Source organism: Hoplias malabaricus, chromosome 13, assembly GCF_029633855.1.
Source record: "Hoplias malabaricus isolate fHopMal1 chromosome 13, fHopMal1.hap1, whole genome shotgun sequence".
In the NCBI taxonomy this organism is placed as follows: domain Eukaryota; kingdom Metazoa; phylum Chordata; class Actinopteri; order Characiformes; family Erythrinidae; genus Hoplias; species Hoplias malabaricus.
Genome location: NC_089812.1, coordinates 32412700 through 32438914, shown reverse-complemented (window position 1 = coordinate 32438914; position 26215 = coordinate 32412700). Strand labels below are relative to the sequence as shown.

The 26215-nt window shown below is 40.8% G+C and overlaps 1 protein-coding gene across 1 annotated transcript; it reads left to right on the top strand.

Annotated features, from left to right (window-relative positions):
* The first annotated feature begins 771 nt into the window (after positions 1 to 771).
* Positions 772 to 23384, top strand: LOC136664882 (immunoglobulin lambda-1 light chain-like). The gene is made up of 5 exons (XM_066642356.1): positions 772 to 811; positions 903 to 1216; positions 6475 to 6479; positions 15210 to 15250; positions 21927 to 23384. Exons 1-5 carry the CDS (start codon positions 772 to 774, stop codon positions 22247 to 22249), a joined length of 723 nt encoding a protein of 240 aa, XP_066498453.1. The 3' UTR covers positions 22250 to 23384.
* The last annotated feature ends 2831 nt before the right edge of the window (positions 23385 to 26215 follow it).

Here is a 26215-nt window from a genome sequence, read left to right as displayed (position 1 = left end):
TCTCAAATTAATTATTAACGTTTTAATTGCTTAAGCCAATTATAAATTTTGAATTACTATCATTAGTCAAATATCAGTAATCATAAGAGTTTGAATAAGGTCAACGCTATAAACACAATATATAAATATATATAAAATATATATTCATATATTACGGTATATGCAACATACACTACAGTGGTGTGACTGTGGTGCCCCAGAAGCCCCCTGTTCTCACAGCCACTAAAGGAGAGAACACCACTCTGCACTGTAACCTGGGGTCTATTAATAATTATCGAGCTCTGTGGTATAAACTGGTTCCAGGAGGTTGCAAACTGTAGTACACTGTTATCATTAAGAGTTCAACACTGAAACTGATATATTACACAAACATAACACATTATGAGACACACTCAGGATACACCTGCTCAAGACAACTGTGTTATTTTAGCTCTATGCAAATGAAAATCATTAACCCTGTCTTAGAATGATAGAAATACAAACGCTGACATTTCATGCATTACATTGTTCACTTCTGTAACTGAATAAATACACTCTCAAAATAAATGTACCTTTAGAAGTACAACAGTGATTTTAAAGTCCAGTATGTTGATAGAAACAATCATTACTATGTTCTCTATCCCATAACAGTGATATATGTTTTATAAAATGTGTAAAGTTAATAGCCCCTCCCTCTCCTCCTCCTCCTGACTCTTATAGCACACCCCTGCTCTCTCTCCTTTATCTGCTCATCTCTTCACTCAGCACAGAGAGTCATCACACACTGACAAGATGCTGCCAGCACTCTGCACTCTCTTCACTGCTCTCTCATGTAAGATTTCACAACACTGGAGCTCCTCAGCATTTACCTCCATCTAATGTGAGCATCAACTAATGTAACATGGATGCTGCTTTTATTGCAGGTGTCAGTGGTGTGACTGTGGTGACCCAGAAGCCCCTTGTTCTCACAGCCACTAAAGGAGAGAAGACCACTCTGCACTGTAATCTGGGGACTGTTACTACTGATCAAGTTCGTTGGTATAAACAGGTTCCAGGAGGAGCTCCACAGTTTGTGTTAAGGAATTATCATGATGGGATCTCTCCTAAGTATGGATCTGGCTTCTCGTCTCCTAAATTCACATCAACACACTCGTCTAAGACAGATTACACTTTGATAATTGATACAGTGGAGGTAGGAGACTCTGCAGTGTATTACTGTAACACATGGGACAACTCTGTTAAGGAGTACGTATCACAGTGATTCACACCATGACAAAAACCTCCTCACTGCTCACATTCACTTCTGCTTTCACACAGCTGTAGATGTAAAATATCCTCAATAAGAGCCTACAGTACTGAAATGCAGGAGGGAAATTTAACATTTTAAAGTTCCCTAAATTTATTGAAAAAATATTTCAGCATTAAAAGGCAGGCAGAATTTATGGAAGGAAATAGGGATAAAAAGATAAGAGAAAAGGGCAAAAAAACAAAAAACAATTAAGTCTCAAAGTTATAAAAGTGCTACATAAAATTAAATGTCAGAAGTGGAGCAGAATATTAAACTCGCATAAAATCTGCAGATACAGACACTTTCCATCCGCTTGATTATAGTACTGTCATAAAATGTACATTTAGATCTAATACATGAATATTTATTTGTTATAAAAAATGGTATGAATGATGGTCTTTAAAGCAAATCCAAACCTAATTACTCAGTGAAAACCACTGTGTATCATCTCTCAGTACGGCTACTTAAGCAGTGTCTTACATCTTGTTCATTCTCGATCAGCATGAAGGGCTACACTCTGGCTGCTCCCTCAGCTTTAAGATAAGTCCAAACAAGTTCTTACATCATGTGTTTTCTTGAAACAATCAGTCTGCAAAAGTCAGAGGGGCAGCTGTGGCCTAATAGAGAAGCGAGCTTTGGATTGGAAGGTCTTGGATGTGATCTCCACGACTGGAAAAAAAATTGGAGGTGGTTGAGTGAAAGAAGATTCTCCCTCAATCCATGACTTTTTCTTGTTTTTGAAATCAATCAGCAGTTTTTCCACACCTCTGAACTAAAGAAAAAAACATACTTTCGTTGTCATTGTGCAGCAGTTTAACCAAACTGTGCTTCCTCATTTAACCTCTCAGTGGCAGTGAACACACACATACACTAGTGCACTAGGGCAGTGAGTACACACACACACACACACACACACACACACACACACACACACACACACACACAGAGGGAAAGCCACCCTTCCCAGTGCTTAGGGAGAAGTTGTGGGTTAGATGCCTTGCTCAAGGATACATCAGCCATGGATGTTGAGGGAAGAGACAGTGCTGTTTCTTTACTCTTCCAGCCCCTTTATGGGGGATTAATTAGGGGAAATAGTTTTAGTTTATTATATATATATATATATATATATATATATATATATATATATATATATATATATATATATATATATATCTTCATATATATATCACAAAATTGAGACCTATTTGCTTTGATGCAGTTTGTTTTATAAATTATCATTCTTCCCCTGCCCCTTTCTCTCATAAACAGACTGTGGAGTGAATTAATGTTAATGTGAATGTGAGAGGAGAGGGGGTAGGTGGCAGTGCAGGATCAGAGTGAAGTGCACTGACCTGGAGATTTCCACAAGAGAGATCTCAGTCAGTAATTAACGTGGAAATAGTAAATGTATAAGGGCTCTTTAATTCTCACGTAATCATTTGATGCTTAGATATACGTGCTATTCATAAGCATCATTGTAAATCATATTTTTTTATTGTAACTATAGTCACAGATGAACATATACTGACTCTGTTTTAATTTGCAGTGGGGAAATCCAGCCGTCTATAACAGTGTTCAAGAAACTCATGGAAATCCGGGAGAAATAGTTTCTGGGTTAGACAGTCTTTGTAAAATATCAATAACAAAGCACCACCAATAAATAGACACATACTCTGCCACTATAAATAGAAGCTACAAGTAGCCAGACTGAAGTTTGATCTGACTGTACATCATGATGATGTTTATGAAGAGAACAAACACCATCCAAACACAATTCAATGCAGAAATGTAGTCGTAGAAATAAATGATTGACAAGGTCTAACTTCAGTTGATTAGTCCGGTTTCATATACAGAGTTAAAGAGACCCCTCCCTCTCTCCTCCTGACTCTTATAGCACACCCCTACTCTCTCTCCTTTATCTGTTCTCCCAGCTGCTCATCTCTTCACTCAGCACAGAGAGTCATCACACACTGACAAGATGCTGCCAGCACTCTGCACTCTCTTCACTGCTCTCTCATGTAAGATTTCACAACACTGGAGCTCCTCAGGTTTTACCTCCATCTAATGTGAGCATCAACTAATGTAACATGGATGCTGCTTTTATTGCAGGTGTCAGTGGTGTGACTGTGGTGACAGAAAAGCCCCCTGTTCTCACAGCCACTAAAGGAGAGAAGACCACTCTGCACTGTAATTTGGGGTCTGGTACTAATAATGCTCGTTGGTATAAACAGGTTCCAGGAGGGGTTCCTCAATATGTACTAAGAAATTCATATGGATCTGGCTTCTCCTCTCCTAAATTCACATCAACACACTCATCTCAGTCTGATTATACTTTGATTATTGATACAGTGGAGGTAGGAGACTCTGCAGTGTATTACTGTCACACATGGGACAGCTCTGCTAAAGAAGAGGTATCACAGTTGTTAGAAATTCGGCATTGAAGAGTCAGGAGACTGGAGTTCGGCGTTGACTGGAGTTTATTTACATATACACAGGACCATGTATGAGTACAGCTGGATGATCTCAGTCTATCACATGATTATCTGAAGTTTAGAAACTGGAGGTTCAGAGGTTTCCTTCACGTGCATGCAGGAAAGCACGGGCACAGCTTGGTCATCAGTTTGTCACCAGTTCAGTCTATAGCCAGTTCATTATTTTCCTGATCCAGTCTTGTCCTGATCCAGTCTGATCCCGATCCAGTCTGATCCCGATCCAGTCTGACACCAAATATTTTAGGAGGGCCTTATATACATTGGAGTAGTGGGGGAAGAGAATTGGAGGAAGAAGAGGAGTGAGAGGAGGGGTATGTAGAATGAGGGTGATGAAGAATGTGCAAGACAAAGGAAGGGGGGGAAAAGGTAAGAGAAAATGGAAATCAGGGGAGGGATAGGAGGAAGAATAGGGGTGATAAGGGTGATGGTCAAGGAAAGAAGGAAATAAGCTAGAACAAGAGGTGTGAGGGGAGGTGTATGATGAAAGGCATAATTTCTCTCACAGTGATTCACACCATGACAAAAACATCCTCACCGCTCACACTCACTTCTGCTTTCAGAAAACAGCAGAAGAAAAGTATCATTAACAGAGACCTATAACAGTGAGTTTATAATATATATTATTTATAGAGTGTTTTAATAGATGGGATGAGGAGGTAGTTTGCATAAGAAGTAAATAGCAGTACAAAATAGTAAGTAAACTCAAATCATTTTTCCTGTTCGTAATGAGGAGGGGCCACTAGTTTGTGTGCTTTTAACCCCTTCTGCCACCCCATGTCTAAATCCTGGATACTCATCTGTCAGAATGAGAAGCACTGAGGAGCATATGCAGTGGACGTTACTCCACACAGTACTGTATAACTGAAACTGATGTACCTCCTCAACACCACGCAGGTGTTTTAACTCCATACAAATGAAGGGGGGCTAGTGTTTCTTCTGTCATTGGTAGAAATACAACGTTAAGCTAATGCAATTTTATTAAATGAGTAAAGCAAATGAATGTGTCCTGGGTTTAAGGAAAGGAAGAATTCAGAGAAGGATTACTCACAGATAAACTGAAATAGTACAATTAACTGTAAACATGCTTATAATCAGCATGGTAAGCTATAATGAGCATGGTAAGCTTGGTGTTTAGAAATACTGGAAAACATTTTTATCAGATGATTTAGCATATGAGTATGATGTATATGATATACATGATCATAGCATTATTACTACCTTGTTTCTACACTCACTGTCCATTCTCTGTGTTCCACTGACCGTACAGAAGCACTTCATAATTTTAGAATTAAAGACTAGAGTCCATTTGTTCATTTATAAAGTCCATACTTTATTTTCCACCCTTTCACCCTGTTCTTTAATGGTCAGGACCCCCACAGAGCAGGTATGATTTGGGTGGTTAGTCACTGGCGTGGTAGTGATGTGTTCATGTACATTGTGATGGTATGAATGGATCAGACACAGCAGTGTTGCTGGAGTTTTTAAAAACTGCGTCTCTTCACTGTCCACACATTTGGACACACCTACATCTTTGGTCCACCTTGTAGACGAAAAGCCAGAGACAGTAGCTTATCTTTTGCTGCACAGTTTGTGTCGGTCATCCTCTAGTCCTTCATCAGTGGACACAAGACGGTGTTGGCTGGATTTCTTTGGTTAGTGGACTTTTCTCAGTTCAGCAGTGACATTGTGGGTTGTAGTGTGATATGATGAATGTGTATTAATATCTAATAAGAAATTTGACTTTCTGGGATTTGACTTTAATACTCAGACTTTTCAATTGGTCTTCAGAGACATCCCCAAGCCCCACCAGCCTAGATAGGAATTTGAGATAACCCTTCCAGCAAGCACTGGCCCCAAATTGGTGCCTGAAGGTCTGTGTCAGAGATTCATAAAACTGACACTACAGACCTTTCCCAGGACAGTTTACAACACGGGGTCTTGGAGGGTCATGCAACTCTTCTCAAATGCAGAATGCAGAGAGACACACAGACTCAGATGATATTCCACTTTGATTCCATGTCCTCTTAGACATTTTAAAGACTGTGAAAACTAAAAGAATCAAACATCTTGTTACGCCCCTACTATTGGACTCCAGGGTCTAGGGTGGTAGTAGTAAGGGAAACGTAACAATATGTGCAGGTGAAAAAGAAAAGCCAGCCAAAAAAGCTAGAGACCAAGTGGTTCAGGACTATAAACCTTACTTTAATATAAACGACCATACCACAATAACACACGACAGGTGGACAAACCTTAGGAGGGAGGAACATGGACAGTACCAAAGAAAAGAAAATAACAAAACATGACTAACACCTAAGCTATGTCAAGATACTCTAACTATATTCTATAAAGAAAATACAAGGGGTGGTACCTGCCCTCTACTCTGGTGTGTCTATACAATACAGAGCCTACGTGTGCACCATGTAAGTGCGCGCACATCTAACTTGCTCTCACCCTCCTAGGGAGACAGAAACAAACAGACAACCTGACAGGACTAGGACACGGTTTCAAACACAAAAATATAAATACTTCAAAGGCAAAACAACACTAACATAAGGTAGACATTATTAAACTAGTTTTCTAAGACACACACCAGCACACAAGACCATACAACCAGACAGAGTCAAACAATTTCCAAAACAAAACAAGTGAGCCCAAAGATGGCTGCCTTTCTGATTTCCTGGTGCAGCTTAAAACCCTTAAGCCCCACCCTTTTAGGAGCAGTAAGCAGATGTGGCTGGTTGGGATTGGCTGGAGCTGGAAGGGTTGCCAGGTCCATGAAGTGACAGTCCAATCTACCCATGAGAAGAAGAGAGAGAAAAAGAAAGAACCAGGAAACAAAACAAGATAACAAATACATGCACAAAATTGTTACATGTAACACGCCCACCCCAAAGAACAAACATATGTAATATGTTTGTAATAGGAGGAAAGACATTACCTGAATGTATGCTAACAAAGATTGCTTACAAATTAGATATGAGATAATGCATCAGCTAAAACATTTTCTGAACCCTTCTTATGTTTTATAACTAGATTGTATTCCTGTAGTATCAAAGACCACCTCATCAAACGTTGGTTGTGATTATACATACGTGACAAAAATGTCAGAGGATTATGGTCAGTATAAACTGTAATAGGCAATGAACTAGAACCAACATAAACTTCAAAATGTTGTAAAGACAACAGTAGAGCTAAAGTCTCTTTCTCAATGGTAGAATAATTTAGTTGATGTTTGTTAAACTTGCGAGAGAAGTAACATACAGGATGATCTATGCCCGAATCATCCTCCTGTAGCAGTACAGCTCCAGCTCCCACAGCACTAGCATCCACATCTAGTTTGAATGGCTTTAGGAAATTAGGAGCAGCCAAAACAGGAGTATTACAGAGAAGAGCTTTTACATTGTCAAATGCATGTTGACAACCAAAATCCCATGTAAAAGATTGAGAGGGACTGAGCAAGGAAGTCAGTGGTTCAACTACGGTTGAAAAGTTTTTACAGAAAGTACGATAATAACCAGTCATACCAAGGAACCTGCGTAGTTCCCGCCTAGAAGAAGGAGTAGGATACATTAATATAGCTGAAACTAGTGCATCAACAGGACGCACATGACCTTGACCAACTACCTTACCAAGATAGGTCACGGTGGCCTGAGCAAATTCACACTTTGCTAAATTGAGTGTCAGGGAAGCACGCTGTAGGCGATCAAACACGGATGATAGGATCTTCACATGAGTGGGCCAGTCCAAAGTATAAATGATAAGATCATCTAAATAAGCAGAACAATTTGGTACATCAGATAGCACAGTGTTCACTAATCTTTGAAATGTAGCTGGTGCATTCTTAAGACCAAATGGCATCACTGTGTACTGTACAAAAGCATCTGGCGTTACAAACGCAGAGATGTCTGAAGCACGATCAGTCAGAGGAACTTGCCAATATCCTTTTAGCAAATCCAGTTTACTAACAAATTTAGCAGAACCAACATTATCAATACAGTCATCTATCCGGGGTAAAGGATAAGAATCAGAGATTGTGACAGAATTCACACGCCTATAATCAGTGCACAATCGGTATGACCCATCAGGCTTAGGAACGAGAAGACAAGGAGAACTCCAAGGACTACAACTTGGTTTTGCCAAACCATGCTCTAACAAATAGTCAACCTCCTTCTTCATGGCAGCTCTCTTCACAGAATTAAGACGATAAGCATGTTGTTTAATTGGTGTGGTGGTAGTAACCTGGATATCATGTTTTAATACATTTGTCTGGGAAGGAACATCAGCAAAGATGGAAGGAAATCCACAGATTAGTTTCTCAAGATCTATTCTTTGCAAATCTGGTAAGTGGCCTAATATGGAGGCCAGGCTCTGTAGCATTTCAGAATTGGCAAGTCGACACAATATCTGTGGAGAGTCTTGTAATATTAACCCATGTACATTATCATTTTCAGGGCTACCAACTACTGTACCAACAGAAACAAGGGTGTCAACAGGTATCTTACCCTCAGTAGCAGGACTAACACGAGAACGATAAGCTTTCAACATATTGACATGACAGACACGTTTCCTACGTTTTCGATCAGGGGTTTGAATAACATAATCTGTAGTACTAAGTCTTTCTTCAACCGTATATGGGCCAGCAAACTTGGCTGAAAGTGATGGACCAGGGACAGGAAGTAACACCATTACTTTATCCCCTGGTTGGAACTGTCTGGAAACTGCACGTCTGTCATAGGAACGTTTCATCCGTTCCTGAGAACCACTAAGATTCTCACGAGCAAGAGCACAAGCTTTATGCAGGCGCTCTCGAAAGGTACTTACATAATCCAATATATTCTGTGACTTACTATTTTCATTTAGAAATGTTTCTTTAAGAACCTTCAAAGGACCACGCACAGAGTGAGCAAATACAAGCTGAGCGGGGCTAAATCCTAATGAGTCCTGAACAGCCTCACGCACAGCAAAGAGCACAAGGGGTAGCCCTTCATCCCAGTCTTTCCCTGTATCCAAGCAATATTTACAAAGCATTGACTTTAAGGACTGGTGAAACCTTTCTAAAGCACCTTGTGACTCAGGATGATATGGACTTGAAACCTGGTGAGCAATATTCAGAGTGGCCATAACTTGTGAAAACAGTTTGGAGAGAAAATTAGTACCTTGGTCAGTCTGTACACTCCTCGGCAGACCGAAAGTAGTAAAATACTTTATCAAAGCTTTAATGATAATTGGGGCAGTTATTCTCCGTAAAGGGATAGCTTCAGGAAAACGTGTTGCAGCGCACATTATTGTCAACAAGTATTGATTTCCAGACCTGGTTTTTGGTAAGGGACCTACACAATCAAGTAATATTCTTTCAAATGGTTCCCCAATCACTGGAATGGGACAAAGAGGAGCAGGAGGAATAACCTGATTAGGTTTCCCTGAGCACTGACAAACATGGCAAGAATGGCAAAAGTCTGCTACATCCTTTCTAAGTCCGGGCCAGAAAAAATGTTTAAGTATACGAGCATACGTTTTGGTAATGCCTAAATGACCGGACCAAGGGTGATCATGTGCCAATTGAAGCACATGCTGTCGGAAAACATTGGGTATCACAACTTGATAAACACAAGCGGCCTCAGAATTTGTACGAGGTAACCATTTCCTCATTAATACATTATGATCTAAAAAAAATAACACTTGTTTATCTCGTGTTTCTGTAGACAAGGCAGCAAAACATTTCCTCAAACTAGGGTCAGCCTTTTGGGATGTTACAAGCTGGTCACGACTAATGTTCAAATTACCCATCCCCTGATCCCCAGTCTTTTCATTATGCACAAAGGCTGTAGATGGTTCCATTGAACAATGGGAAGCCGTATAGCAAGACGAGTCATCCTGGGCTAAAAATGAATCAGCTAGGTCAACCACGTCCTCTAACAATTTTGCTCTAGCACGTGTCACAGCACAAGCAGGGAAAACCATAGGATGATCTTCTAATACCCCAGAAAGTGCCAACACATTACTGTCAGACGGCTTATCTATGACCTCTAATACTGGAAGAATACTACCTCCCGCTATGTCGTTACCCATGATAAATGTAACCCCTTCCACGGGTAAAGAAGGACAGACACCCACTCTGTATTTGCCAGTGGCGAGACCGGAAGTCAAATAAACATAGTGCAAAGGAACCTTAATATACTGCATAGCAATGCCCCGACAGAACACATATGAACCACAAAATGACTGTTCATTGAAAGGCAACACTCCTGCTAATACAAATGACTGTGAGGCACCCGTATCACGAAGAATAGTTATGAGTGACTGACTTTCCTCAGACCCAGCAAACGAAATATACCCCTGAGTTATAAAAGGCTGATAACTAGGATCTGGAATGGTAGTGGCAATTTCAGGATAAACCAAAGAATGTTTATCTACCAATGCCACACTGTGATTCTGATTAATGTAGGATGTTTGCTTTTCTTGCTTACGTTTAAGGTTGGGACATGTGGCTATTAAATGACCAGGCTTATGACAGTAAAAAACACTCATCTGAGGTTCGACCAGATTGGACCTGCTTAGGCCGTCGGTCAGTTACTACTGGAAAGTCGGTCTTAGCGGTCTTATAGATTGTTTTGTGGGTCAAAACATACTCATCCGCTAATACTGCTGCTTCTGACAATGATGTAACTTTACGTTCATTAAGATAAATAACCACACGTTCATGTAAGCAGTTCTTAAACTCCTCCAACAGAATCAGCTCACGCAAGGATGCAAAATCTGTGACTTTGCTAGCCGAGCACCACTTATCCAGCAGAGTCTCTTTTTCCCTAGCAAACTCCACAAAAGTTTGTAATGAGCTCTTTTTGTGTAGGCGAAATTTCTGTCTGTATGCTTCAGGCACAAGTTCATATGCACGTAAAATAGATGCTTTAACAACATCATACTTCAAGCTGTCCTGTAATGGCAGAGATGAACATACCTCCTGAGCCTTGCCTAATAACTTGCACTGTAACAAAAGGGACCACACATCTTTTGGCCAATTTAAAGCTGTAGCTATACGCTCAAAAACCCCAAAATATGTATCCACCTCTGTTTCCCTAAAAGGTGGTACTAAGGCAATGTGTTTACTCACATCAAATGTTGGAGGGTTGACAGAAGAAACGGGAGGAGCAGAAGCAGAATCCACTGAAACAACAGCTGGAGAAGACACCAGAGTGGGAGGAGGACACGGTGCAATGTCCGGCTGGATAGTGGAAGGAGGAGCAATCTTCATTGCTCCTATCTCCAACTCCCTTAGACGGACCTCCCGGTCAACTTCTAATTCCATCTTCCGGATAGCCAAACGTAAATCCCGTTCAGCTTGACGTGCCTCGGCCTTTTCCTGAGCCTCTAATTGGAGACGAGCGATTCGCACTTTAGCTCGTGCTTCAGCATAAGACCCGGCAGTAGATGGAGAATAAGGGTCAAAACGAGGTAATGTCGCCCTTACTTCTTCCTCTAGTTGTTCTTGCTCCTCAGACTCAATAACAGGAGTTACAACCCTCTCAACTTCCCCCACCCCAGTACTTGTGGGAACCTGTGCTTGAAAGCTTTCAAACACCTCTAACTCCCTTAATGCCACAATGAGTTTACCCCTTATGTCCTTTACTAACATCTGTTTAGATACAGAAATGTTGTAATGTGCAGCTATTTCTAGTAATTCATCCTTACGGCATTTCTCAAGCACTTCCAAGCTAGGTGAAGCAACAAAAGCAGCCACATCAAACGATGCCATGTCCAACAACAAAAGCCAGCAAACCCCTTTACAACTCTACACATACAAGAAAAGAAAAAAAAAATATCCCGGACGAGCCCCCAATTGTTACGCCCCTACTATTGGACTCCAGGGTCTAGGGTGGTAGTAGTAAGGGAAACGTAACAATATGTGCAGGTGAAAAAGAAAAGCCAGCCAAAAAAGCTAGAGACCAAGTGGTTCAGGACTATAAACCTTACTTTAATATAAACGACCATACCACAATAACACACGACAGGTGGACAAACCTTAGGAGGGAGGAACATGGACAGTACCAAAGAAAAGAAAATAACAAAACATGACTAACACCTAAGCTATGTCAAGATACTCTAACTATATTCTATAAAGAAAATACAAGGGGTGGTACCTGCCCTCTACTCTGGTGTGTCTATACAATACAGAGCCTACGTGTGCACCATGTAAGTGCGCGCACATCTAACTTGCTCTCACCCTCCTAGGGAGACAGAAACAAACAGACAACCTGACAGGACTAGGACACGGTTTCAAACACAAAAATATAAATACTTCAAAGGCAAAACAACACTAACATAAGGTAGACATTATTAAACTAGTTTTCTAAGACACACACCAGCACACAAGACCATACAACCAGACAGAGTCAAACAATTTCCAAAACAAAACAAGTGAGCCCAAAGATGGCTGCCTTTCTGATTTCCTGGTGCAGCTTAAAACCCTTAAGCCCCACCCTTTTAGGAGCAGTAAGCAGATGTGGCTGGTTGGGATTGGCTGGAGCTGGAAGGGTTGCCAGGTCCATGAAGTGACAGTCCAATCTACCCATGAGAAGAAGAGAGAGAAAAAGAAAGAACCAGGAAACAAAACAAGATAACAAATACATGCACAAAATTGTTACATGTAACACATCTCAAATTTCTTACATGGTAAACAAGTTGCATATGGGTACAACTATAAAATGAACTCCATTTAGACAATCAAAACGGCTGGAATTAATTTACATGTTTTTAAAATCACCTTTTTATATGAACGTTTATATGAACTATTTGGTTAAGAATTATGTAAAACATGGTTTATTTGAATGATATTATTTGTGTTAACATATAATCTCTTATATTGCAAAAGTATGATTCAGAATAAGATTCCTGGGATAGTCATTCAACAGGGATTGTCTTTAAGTCTTTGTCTTGTCATGTGTCATAAATTTTATGTAATGTCACTACCAAGGTACAGGAAACAGCCAATCAGGAGCAAGAGATGCTCCAATCCTCAATCCCTGAGGACGAATCATGTATTCAAAGGCGGGTTTTCTAAATTCTGGTTAAAAACCCAGTGGCACGAAATCTCTCTAGAAAGAGAGATCGCACTCTAACTCACACTCTTAGAACAGAACAGGAAAAGAGCAGAAAGAAAATGTAAAAGAGATTTTCTCTCTCTTGCTTCCAGCGGGGAATGCTTCTAAGCTAGGATAGTCATTTGAGGGAGATCCCTGGGTCTCTCTAGAGCTTTTCAGCTCTCTTCAGGCACCTCTCAGGCATCAGACTCTCTTATGGCTATCTCTTAAACAGTCTTGGGCCCATCAAGTAGGGTCTGGACAGAACAAACCCAGAACTTTTAACCAGAAGTTTTATTTTAATTTTACTTCTAGTAGAAAAACTATAGTTAAAAGACCTATAGCTTAATCCAGCAAAAGCTCAATGCCACACCCAGAGCATGAAAGAGACCTCAGACCCTTGACCCTCAAAGTCATGATGAGCTTCAGGATCATTGACGGAGAAGGAGGCCACGCGGACCCGCAGAATGATTTTCTGAGGAAAATGTTCAGGACAGACCTGCATGGATGTGTCTCTCACCAGGAGGCAGATCAGCGATGACGGAGAATTCCCACAGAGACCTTCAGGACACCACCAGCTTTGACGGAGTGGTCGCCGTGTCTCTGGCCAAGAGGGAGAAGAGGAACAGCCGCGACTGCAGTGCTACAAGGCCTGCGTCTGCAGTGCTCCAGGAAGCCGGCGCCAGAAAGCACCTCGCGTCAGTGACACACTCCCAGCTGTCTCCAGTCCATCTCCAGGGATACGTAAGGTCACATGGTTTCATTTCTTTCATAACTCAGGAGGTTGGTTCTGAATGCTTTGCTGGGATAAACTATAGCCTTTTTTGAATTTAGGGTAATTATCATAGAGAGATTCTCTCATATATTAATCTCCCTGCTCCTTCATGTATCACTGTAATCCATTTCATTATATGAATGTATAATCAAAGTTCTGTATTTTATATTACAATTAATAAACCAGTTGTGTGATAAAACCAGTCCTTGGTTATTTGTTTGTGTGTGCACTTTTCTTGTGCAGAATTATTCATTTTAGTTCAGATTCAATTTCAGAGCCAAGAACCTACAGCGGATCAATGAGCATAATTCATTAATAATAATTAATTCCAGCTAATTCTGCTATATTGTATGTAAAGTCATCCAACATGATGACCTACATGTCCAAGCTAAAATTGGATAGGTAAAGACACTACATATTACCTTATGGCTCCCAAACATTGAGCTTATAAAATTTAATTAAATAATTAATTATTAATAAAATAATAATTAATTATCACTGACTCCGCTATGTAGTATTTATGCCGCCACAACGTGGGGTATAACTATTTTACTACAACACACACACACACACACACACACATGATGAGGAACACACTGTATTTAATCATGCATGTGGCTAACAAATACAGTCTCTGAAGACATTCCCCACTGCAGAAACAGTGCACTATAGTCATGTCAGTGAAGAAAGTCTCAGCTGATTGGCTGATTAGAGATTCAGGTCCCTCCCTCAGTTCCCTATGAAAGCTCCCTTCACTCTCTCCTCTCTTCATCCTCCACCCTGTTCATCACTCTGCTGATCACACAGACAACATGCTGCCAACTCTCTGTGTTCTACTCCCTGCTCTGGCATGTAAGATCTCTCCTCCTGCTTTTCTCTCTACACTGATGAGGTGTGTGTGTGACTAGGAGTGTGTGTGAAATGTGATTGATGCTCATACACTTCAATGTTGCTTTATGTTTCAGGGGTCACTTCACAGAAAATTGTGACACAGACCTCTTCGGTGCAAACAGAGCCAGGCAGCACTGTCAGTCTGGACTGTAACATCGCAAAGGATGAAGGCTACGTTCTTATGTGGTATAAACAGATTCCACAAGCAGCTCTTCAGTTTGTGTTGAGGTTTGATCATACTTCCAGTTCTCCCTATGAATATGCAGATAATTTTACATTTGCACGCTTCACATCTAAAGCCTCCACAAGCATTGACTACCAGCTAATAATCAGTAAAGTGGAGGTAGGAGACTCTGCAGTGTATTACTGTCAAACATGGGAAAGCTCTGGTGCAGTTGTATCACAGTGATAGAGAGCAGGACAAAAACCTCCTCACTGTTCAAACTCACTTCTCCATTTTACTGAGCACAGCAAATCCAACAGCTACAGCAAAACAGTAGAGTGTGAGTCTCTTAGACCAAACATGTGAAGAAATCCCATGAGAACCGACTTATGGAATTCCCAGAAACTGAAATGGGATGTGGAAGGACTCAGTGCTGATCACAGACAGTAGAAGAGAGAGCTGAAGTCTAGAGGAGGTTTCAGTTGCGTTACTTTCACTTCTGAAACTGAGGAGGTTATTGTACGGGTAATGATATGAAATGAAGCACTGTGGTATTCGGACAAGGAACAAAGCTGTTCGTCACCGGTAAGAAACTCTTCTCTTTATCTACACTTCTCTCATTTAATGTTTCAGACTCAGCTTTAACAATCAAACTGCTACTTTATAACACTGAATAAGGATTTTGTCTATTTTTATTGTGTGTTTAAAAGAAGGAGAGCATTAGAGTTGGAGGTAGACATGAACCAAAGGAAGATCAATGAACTATAATTTCAGAATCAAACCCTGACTGTGTTCCTCTGTTGTGAAATTTGATAGTGGATAAATATGAAAACAGTACTTGCTGATTGGAAAGTATGCTGTAAGTCAGCTATTGCTGAAGTTACATTGCTCTCATTGCTGTCTGATGCATATGTTTTGATGCCACAGATAAGTTCTGTTGATTTTCTAACTGGAAAATTAGAAATAGCTCTCAGAGATCACACGTCTGGTATTATAAAGCATACTTACAATTTAATTGCTGAATGTAAGACATGTTACAGTAAATATGACATAAAATAAGGTTTGTGTAAACTTTTTGGCAGACTTTGTATTTTATATTGTATTTAATTTTATCCAATATAATTTTTTTTGTTAAAATACATGTTGTGCATTATATATGACGCCTTAGACACAATTGCGTTTGTTGTCTATTATTGATTTTGAAAATAAAATAACCAAATAACACTCACCCGATCAGAGCTTTCCAAACTTCTACATGCAGCCATTTCAAAATTAAGCAAACTATACTTTAAGTCATTTTTTAAAAAAATATAACAAAAAACTAAAATACTTTTTCATGGTCTCTCCATCTTCCTCTCTGTTCCTCAATGTAATGGTAATGTCAGGCTTGGTAAACAACAGAGACGCTCGCGGGTGTTTAACAAAAAGAGATTTACTTTAAGGATGTGCAAAGCACACCGTGAAGAGAAGACAATTACAACAAAAGGGGCAATCCAAAGAATAGTGAGGGACAGGCTAGGGTCAGAAACACGAAGTAGTAAATAGTAGCAGTCCGTAATCAAAAACACAGAGTCCAGAGAAACCTAAGCAAGGGTCATACACGGGTAGGCTTTAAGAGATAAGGTTCGCTCGGTACGTAACATGGGTTAGCAATACTTCGCAAAGAGTGAAGGAAAGAGTCCGGGTTTATATGGTGAGTGAGTGATTAAGGTAAAACCGAAACAGCTGTGAATCAGAACTCAGGTGACTTGGATCGTGTGAGAGGAGTTCTATTGGCTGTTGATGTCAGGTGACCATCAGCTGAATCCTGGGAGTTGAAGTTCTCTGAGTCTTTCCCAGACTCAAGTATTGAAGTGTCCTGATCAGAGGGAGGAAGCGAGACGTCCGCCGCTACAGGCGTGAGAGTACCCCCCCCCCCCCCCCAAGGAGTCCGGCGCAGTTGAAGGACGAGGTCGAACAGGACGACTCGCTCCGGAACGAAGAGGTAAGCCTCCTGAACCACCTAAGTCAAGAGATTGTTGACCTGAAGAAGTCCTCCCACGACGATTCCCAGTACGTCGAGCAGTAGGCACCCTGCCCGAGCCAAGTGGTTGAGACCTGGGGCGTCCTCTAAGACGAGGGGCTGGTCTGTCCGGGTGGAGATGGTGAAATTCTAAAACTAAAGCAGGATCCAGAACATCCTTGGCAGGAACCCAACTCCTCTCCTCCGGACCATAACCCTCCCAGTCTACCAGGTATTCCAGTTGACCACTCCTCCTCCTGGAATCCAGCAAACCACGAACCTGGTACACCGGATCTCCATCCATGAACACCGGAGGCGGAGGTGTCTCACCTGGTATCTCTTCGTCCAACGGACCTGGAACCACAGGCTTTAAAAGGGACACATGAAAAGATCTAGAAACCTTATATTGTTTAGGTAAGTCCAACTTATATGTAACCTCATTGATTCTTTCAATAATCTTAAATGGACCAATATATTTAGAAGTCAGTTTTTTGCAACCGCCTTCAGATCTGAAGTCCCTTGTAGAAAGCCAGACCCGATCTCCCGGCTGATAAATTGGAGTCTCTTTTCTGTGACGATCAGCAAAGTCTTTGTACCTTCCTATAACTCTTTCAATATGCTGATGAGTAAGTTCCCATACCTGTTCACTTCTTTTCATCCAGCTGTCCACAGCTGGAACTTCAGTAGTCACCGCTGTCCAAGGCATGATCGGAGGTTGATAACCCAACACACATTCAAATGGTGTAATACCTGTTGTGGAGTTTACAAGGGAATTTTGTGCCATTTCGGCCCAAGGGAGGAAACGAACCCATTCTGTTTGGTTCTTGTGACAATATATCCTAAGAAATTTACCCAATTCCTGGTTAACCCTTTCACATTGTCCATTAGACTGAGGGTGATAACCAGAAGTCAAGCTTACATTTACTCCCAAATGTTCAAAAAATGCGGACCAAACCTGGGAAGTAAACTGTGGACCATGGTCTGACACAATGTCTTCCGGAATTCCAAACATTCTGAACACATAATTGAACAAAACTTCTGCAGTTTCGAAGGCTGTAGGAATCTGAGAAAATGGAATGAACCTCACCGCTCTAGAGAATCTATCTACCACTGTTAATATAGTGGTGAAATGTTGTGAAAGGGGTAAGTCAGTGATAAAGTCAATTGCAATATGAGACCATGGACGGTTAGGAACAGGTAATGGATGCAACTTCCCAGCAGGTAAAGTCTTTGGTGTCTTGCATTGTGCGCAAACTGAACAGGAGGCAACAACACGGTGAATATCAACTGACATGTTCTCCCACCAATACCTAGCCTTTACGAGTTCCTGAGTACGTTTCTCACCTGGATGACCAGAGGAAATTGAAGAATGAGCCCACGTGATTAAATAATCTTGGAATTCCATAGGGACGTATTTCTTGTCGACAGGGCACTGAGAAGGAATATTCGTGGTTTCTAATGCCTTATCAATTCTCTCATCAATCTCCCATCTAATTGCCGCTACTACCACCCCGGGTGACAGTATTTCTTCCGTCTGTTTCTCCAAGTCCTCCTCCATGACAAATTGTCTAGACAGAGTATCAGCTTTGGTATTACGAGAACCTGGGCGGTAAGTAATGGTAAATTGATAACGTGAAAAAAAAGAGACCAATGAGCCTGACGAGGATTGAGTCTTTTTGCATTACGTACGTATTCTAAGTTCTTATGATTCGTTAAAACTAGGAAGGGATGTAGTGACCCCTCCAACCAATGACGCCATTCCTCGAGAGCCAATTTAATGGCTAATAATTCCCTGTCCCCTATACCGTAGTTTCTCTCCGTAGACGTTAATTTATGGGAATAAAATGCTACGGGATGAAGTTTCTTATCACTTTCTGAACGTTGGGATAGAACTGCTCCAATCCCAACATCTGAAGCATCTACTTCCACCACGAAAGGCATCTTCGGATTGGGATGATGAAGTATGGGTGCTGTGGTAAAAGCCTCTTTAAGCTTCTGGAAGGCAGTGACAGCAGAACTGTTCCATTGGAGCTTTCTAGGGGACCCTTTAAGTAATGAGGTCAGAGGAGCCGCAATTGTGCTATAATCTCTAATAAAACGGCGGTAAAAGTTAGCGAACCCCAAAAAACTTTGTAGACCCTTTATCGTAGTGGGAACTGGCCAGTTAATAACAGCGTCCACCTTATTGTCATCCATGACTACCCCTTGATTACTTATTATATATCCTAGGAACGATATTCTGGGTACATGGAATTCACATTTTTCTCTTTTTACGTACAACTGGTGATCTAGTAATCTATTGAGGACTTGACGAACCTGTTGAACATGTGTCTTAATGTCGGGTGAGTAAATTAATATATCGTCTAAATATGCGATAACAAACTTTCCCAGCATCTCTCTCAGAACATCATTAATAAACGATTGAAAGACCGAAGGCGCGATTGCCAGACCAAAAGGCATTACTAGATATTCATAATGTCCATTGCTAGTTGAAAAAGCTGTCTTCCATTCATCTCCCTCCTTAATTCTTATTAGATTATAAGCACTACAGAGGTCAAGTTTAGTAAAGACACTTGCTCCTCTAATCTGTTCCAAGGCTTCAGGCACTAAGGGTAAAGGGTATGTAAATTTCTTAGTTATTTGGTTTAAGCCCCTATAATCAATGTAAGGTCTCAAACCCCCATCTTTTTTCTCTACAAAGAAAAATCCTGCCGATACTGGTGAAGTAGAGGGATGAATAAAACCCTGTTGTAAGGCTTCTTTTATATACTCCTCCATAGCTTGATTTTCCTTTTGTGTAAGTGGATAAATTCGAGCTTTAGGAAGATCAGCTCCCTCAATGATGTCTATAGCACAATCATATGAACGATGAGGGGAAGTGACATGGCCTTGAGTTTGCTGAAGACTTCACTAATGTCTCTATATTCATGAGGAATATCACACCGGATACTAGTCTCAGGACTCTCAGTAGAAGTGGAATGAATGTTGATCTGGGGTATAGACAGACAATGCTTAAAACAGTGCAGAGACCAAGACAAAATCTCCCTTTCGGACCAAGAGATAACAGGATTGTGTTTCACTAGCCAAGGTAAGCCCAAAATTACAGGGTAGTCTGATGAGTCTATAACAAAAAAACTGATCTTTTCTTTATGCAAAGCACTTGTCACTAACAGTACAGGAACAGTCATTTGGGACACCAAACCAGTTCCTAGAGGGTCACCATCAATAGTTGATATTTGTAGAGATTGTTCCATGGAAATAACAGGTATCTTCAAGTCCTCTACCACTGCCGCAGTGATGAAGTTTCCCTCTGCTCCCGAATCAATCAATGCTGGAAATATAGAAGAACAAGCCTGAGAGCAGTGAATGTCCACAGGAATAGTGAATGACCTCGAAATGAGTCCCTTTGTGATGGTACTCACCAATTTTCTCTGCGGAGTTGTAGGGTGCTTTCCAGAAAGAGGTGCTTGATATTTGCGTGGCCGAGCTGAACACTGACAAAGTATGTGATCAGCTGCGCCACAGTACATGCATAAACCGTTGTCTTGACGGTGAATCCTCTCTTCTGGTGTAAGCCGTGACGAATCACATTGCATGGGAGTAGGATACTCGGATGCTTGATGATTGTAAGAACCAGGTGTAGTAGTTACTCTGTGGTGCTGTTGCCGTGAGTTAGAAACGTGGGTAACCTGGGATGTCTTTCCACTATTGCAACTTCTACGAGCACTTAAAAGATGGTCCAAACGAATAGCCAGGTCAAATAATCCTTCCAATGAGAGATTCTCATCCCGACAGGCTAATTCCGACTGGATATCCCCGTTAAGTCCGTTACGAAAAACAATGATTAATGCTGGTTCATTCCAGCCGCTACCAGCAGCGAGGATACGGAATTCTAAAACATAGTCAGCCACCGATCTGCTGCCTTGACGAATCTTTGCGATTATTTCGCCATTAGATCTCCCCTCATTAGGACGATCAAAAACAGTCTTAAAGTCCTTTTCAAAACGATCATAGGAAATGCTCTGTATGTTAGGCCAAACGGCCGTAGCCCAATCGAGAGCTTTACCAGTTAAGCGCGATATTAGAAATGATATCCGAGCGAAATCAGAGCATGGAGGGGAGCTATTGAAATATAATGAGCATTGCAACAAAAATCCCAGACATTTGTCCATACAACCGTCATACTTTTCCGGCTTACTCACGCTATACGGAGATGATGGAACAGAAACAGGTGAAACTTCACTCGAGGTTGACGGAGGCTCGAGCAGAGGCGCAAAAGGTCGCTGGGGAACGAGATTCTTTAAATGTTCAGAAATCACTGCCATCTGCTCTTGTTGCTGGCTCTGCTGTTGTCTTAATAGAGTGACCGACTCAGACAATTTCTGCAATATCGAGTGATGTTCTCCTAACAACTGACCTTGGTTACCGATCGCAGTTGTTAAATCACCAGAACCCGCCGTCTGCATTTTAAAGGCGAAGTATTCTGTCAGGCTTGGTAAACAACAGAGACGCTCGCGGGTGTTTAACAAAAAGAGATTTACTTTAAGGATGTGCAAAGCACACCGTAAAGAGAAGACAATTACAACAAAAGGGGCAATCCAAAGAATAGTGAGGGACAGGCTAGGGTCAGAAACACGAAGTAGTAAACAGTAGCAGTCCGTAATCAAAAACACAGAGTCCAGAGAAACGTAAGCAAGGGTCATACACGGGTAGGCTTTAAGAGATATGGTTCACTCGGTACATAACATGGGTTAGCAAAACTTCGCAAAGAGTGAAGGTAAGAGTCCGGGTTTATATGGTGAGTGAGTGATTAAGGTAAAACCGAAACAGCTGTGAATCAGAACTCAGGTGACTTGGATCGTGTGAGAGGAGTTCTATTGGCTGTTGATGTCAGGTGACCATCAGCTGAATCCTGGGAGTTGACGTTCTCTGAGTCTTTCCCAGACTCAAGTATTGAAGTGTCCTGATCAGAGGGAGGAAGCGAGACGTCCGCCGCTACAGGCGTGACAGGTAAAATACTTTTTTCTTTTTTAATATTCAGTATAACTCCTTTATGAGAAGTGAAGGTTCGATTTACTCTATATTTATTTTTAAGAAATTTATTTAAATCAATTAAAGTGTTTACAACAGGTGTTTTCCTTTAGAACATGACAAAAATTATACTTTCATTAACAGCAAACTGGGCACGACTTCAAACAGTCTTTAATTCTCATTGTTTGTAGTGTATTAAATCATGTCTTTATCTGTTTCTCTGATCAGACGCTTCTGCCCCGGCTCCTGTTCTGACCCTCTTCCCTCCGTCCAGTGAAGAGCTGAAGTCTAACAAAGCCACTCTAGTGTGTGTGGTCAGTGATATGCCCACTGGGTTTGCTGATGTGAGCTGGCTGGTGGACAGTAAAGCGGTCAGCAGTGGAGTGACCACTGGCTCTGCAGAGCAGCAAACCAATAAGAAATTCAGACTGAGCAGCTTTTTGACCATTGAGAGGTCAGAGTGGGAGAAAGATAAAGACGTAACGTGTCAAGTGTCTTCTGCCTCAAAAACCGCCAGTAAAAAGTTGAAGAAGTCTGAATGTATCGTCTGAACCTGATCACATCTGATACATCTTCATTCTTTTATTCTTCACAGTAACAGAGCTTCATAGAAACAGTAGTTTAACGTGTAGTGACAGAACGCTGACGTCATTAACAAACACTGGATCATCTCCTGCTGACGTAGTCATTTATCTTTTCTGTTTTATAACATGTTTGTTTGCTGAAGTTTAATAAGATGCATTACTAAAGAAACTGTTGTTCATTTTTCATAGTGATGGAGAGTCCAGTATAATGTTCTAGATATTAATCAGAGACCTCAGCAGCTCAATGAAACACATGTAGAGAATAAGAGTGAGAATGACTAAAGGAGTGAAACATGTTTCTACAGGATTATAAAATGATAAGATAATAAACTGACTGTAGAGTGAAGAGAGATATGGACATTCAGCTACACTGAGATGTTGTGAAACCTGTGGTCACTGATAATGTCACTGGAAATGAAAAATAATGATCTAAAGCAGATCAGAGTCAGTGGTCACTGTCCAGACAAGTGCAGTACAGAGAGTGAATTCAAATGTCAGCCTCCAGTGAGAGATTGAGATCCTGAGGCTTAAACTACACTCAAAAAGAGCTAAAAGACTTAAGTTCATATCTTTATATTTAAGTTTTACTGCTACTCAAACAACAGATGTACAAATTAAAACGCTAAAAAACGTGTAAGTCCTTTTTATGTGACATGGAATAAACAAAATGTCGAAAAGGGGATGTGCTCAGTGACCGCGTTGTGAACCGTAGACCGTGACCTATGGACTATTAGTGAAGAGCGCCATCTGTCCGCAGAATTGAGACACATCACACATTAAGACACAGGATACACCTGCTCAATTCTGTGCTGTTATTTTAACTCTATGCAAATCAAGACAAGTTTCCATTTCTACTTTCAAGCGTAGAAACCCATGCTGGTAACAAATGCAATGATGAGTTATTGTTTTATTTTATTATTGGTAAAACAAATTAACTTAATAGTTGAAAATAAAATTAAGTAAAATTATGAAGAACATGAGAGTGATCTGTATGATCTTTATGGTGTTTGTATTTGAGAGACCCCTCCCTCTCTCCTCCTGACTCTTATAGCACACCCCTGCTCTCTCTCCTTTATCTGCTCCTCCAGCTGCTCCTCTCTTCACTCAGCACACAGAGTCATCACACACTGACAAGATGCTGCCAGCACTCTGCACTCTCTTCACTGCTCTCTCATGTAAGATTTCACAACACTGGAGCTCCTCAGAATTTACCTCCATCTAATGTGAGCATCAACTAATGTAACATGGATGCTGCTTTTATTGCAGGTGTCAGTGGTGTGACTGTGGTGACCCAGAAGCCCCCTGTTCTCACAGCCACTAAAGGAGAGAAGACCACTCTGCACTGTAATCTAGGGTCTGTTACAGATCAGTCTGCTCGATGGTATAAACAGGTTCCAGGAGGAGTTCCACAGTTTGTGTTAAGGAATTATCACAGCTGGAGCTCTCCTTCATATGGATCTGGCTTCTCGTCTCCTAAATTCACATCAGCACACTCATCTAAATCTGATTACACTTTGATAATTGATACAGTGGAGGTAGGAGACTCTGCAGTGTATTACTGTCACACATATGACAGCTCTGCTAAAGAACACGTATCACAGTGATTCACACCATGACAAAAACCTCCTCACTGCTCACATTCACTTCTGCTTTCAGAAAACAGCAGAAGAACAGAATCATTAACAGGGACCTATAACAGTGACTTGTGTATTGAGTTTATAATATATATTATTTATAGAGTGTTTTAATAGATGGGAAGAGGATGTAGTTTGCATAAGAAGTAAATAAAAGTATAAAACAGTAAGTAAACTCAAATCATTTTTCCTGTTCATAATGAGGAGGAGCCACTACTTTGTGTGCTTTTAACCCCTTCTGCCACCCCATGTCTAAATCCTGGATACTCAACTGTCAGAATGAGAAGCACTGAGGAGGAGATTCAGTAGACTTTACTCCACACAGTACTGTAGCACTGAAACTGATGTACCTCCTCAACACCACTCAGGTGTTTTAACTCCATACAAATGAAGGGGAGCTTCTGTTTCTTCTGTCATGGTTTGTGGTGGTGATGTGTTCATGTACATTGTGATGGTATGAATGGATCAGACACAGCAGTGCTCCTGGAGTTTTTAAACACTACGTCTCTTCTCTGTCCACACAATTGGACACACCTACATCTTTGGTCCACCTTGTAGATGTAAAGTCAGAGACAGCAGCTCATCTGTTGCTGCACGGTGTGTGTTGGTCATCCTCTAGTCCTTCATCAGTGGACACAAGATGGTGTTGGCTGGATTTCTTTGGTTAGTGGACTATTCTCAGTTCAGCAGTGACACTGAGGGTTTTAAAACTCCAACAGCACTGCTATGTCTGATCCACTTGTGTACAAGTGCAACACACACTAACACCACATCAGTGTCACTGCAGCTCAGAATGATCCACCATCCAAATCATACCTGCTCTGTGGTGGTCCTGACTATTGAAGAACAGGGTGAAAAGGGGCAAACAATGTACACAGAACAACAGAAGGACTACAGTCAGTAAATGTAGTACTGCAAAGGGCTCCTGTGGACAGTGGAGCTCAGAGAATGGATAGTGACGGTAGAAACAAGGTAGTGGTCATAATATTATGGTTGATCAGTGCATACAAAACGATGAATAACCTCACTTATGACAGACATAAACATAAAATAATAGAACAAAAATACACCACATCACAACACAATGGCCATAAAACACAACTGTAAACACACAAAATCCGTTACTCTCCCCATGTCTCCTACAGACACACAAACACACTTGAGGAAGAACACACTATAAACACTTGATGAGGAACACACATAAACTGTTTTCATTTAACACTGCTTTGTTATATCTGTTGATTCATTTAGCGGTGTTTATATAGCGAATCAATATTCTGCCTTGATATTTAAAAAAGTAACAAGTAAATGTACCTATGTATTAATATGTTCTATAACACATTAGAGTGCTGTAATATGATCCCTTTGGTGTGTGTTTTATTTTTTAGCCTATTTTACTATAGCCAGCTGTAAACAAGTATATTTCTTGACAGAACAACTGATTATTTTACATTATTAGTTACATTATATGAATCTATTTTTGTGAATTATGCCCTTTGTTTTGTAGCTAGTTTGTAAAGCAATACATCACTTCAAGCTGTGGGTTCTCGGCTTCATGTAAAGCACAGTCTCAGGATTATTGCTTTAAAACCACTGATGTTGTGGTTGGTGTAACCTAGTGGAAAACACCAGTGCCCTGAAGATGAGAGTTTGATCCCCTGCTCAAGGAGAAACACCATGTTACACTATTAAATGTCTCTGGCAAAACTCATAACACTACACTGCACTCCATCAGTGTAATTTGATTGAAACTGTATGTCTCTTTCTATAAGAATGCACATACTGTGCACAGACACAGATATAGATTGAGGTGCCAGCTCTTGGTGTGCTCATACCCCTTTGTGTAACCCCATGTCATAAACCCTGAACACTCCACTGTCAGAATCAGAAGCACTGAGGAGGTGGTTCAGTAGATGTGACTTTATTCCACACAGTCCCTTATCTGTCAAACTGTAGTACACTGTTATCATTAACAGTTCAACACTGAAACTGATACATTACACAAACATAACACATTATGAGACACACTCAGGATACACCTGCTCAAGACAACTGTGTTATTTTAGCTGTATGCAAATGAAAACCATTAACCCTGTCTTAGAATGATGGAAATACAAACGCTGACATTTCATGCATTACATTATTCACTTCTTTAACTGAATAAATACACTCTCAAGAAAAATGTACATTTAGAGGTACAACCGTGATTTTAAAGTCCAGTATGTTGATGGAAATAACCATTACTATGTTCTCTATCCCATAACAGTGATATATGTTTTATAAAGTGTGTAAAGTTAAG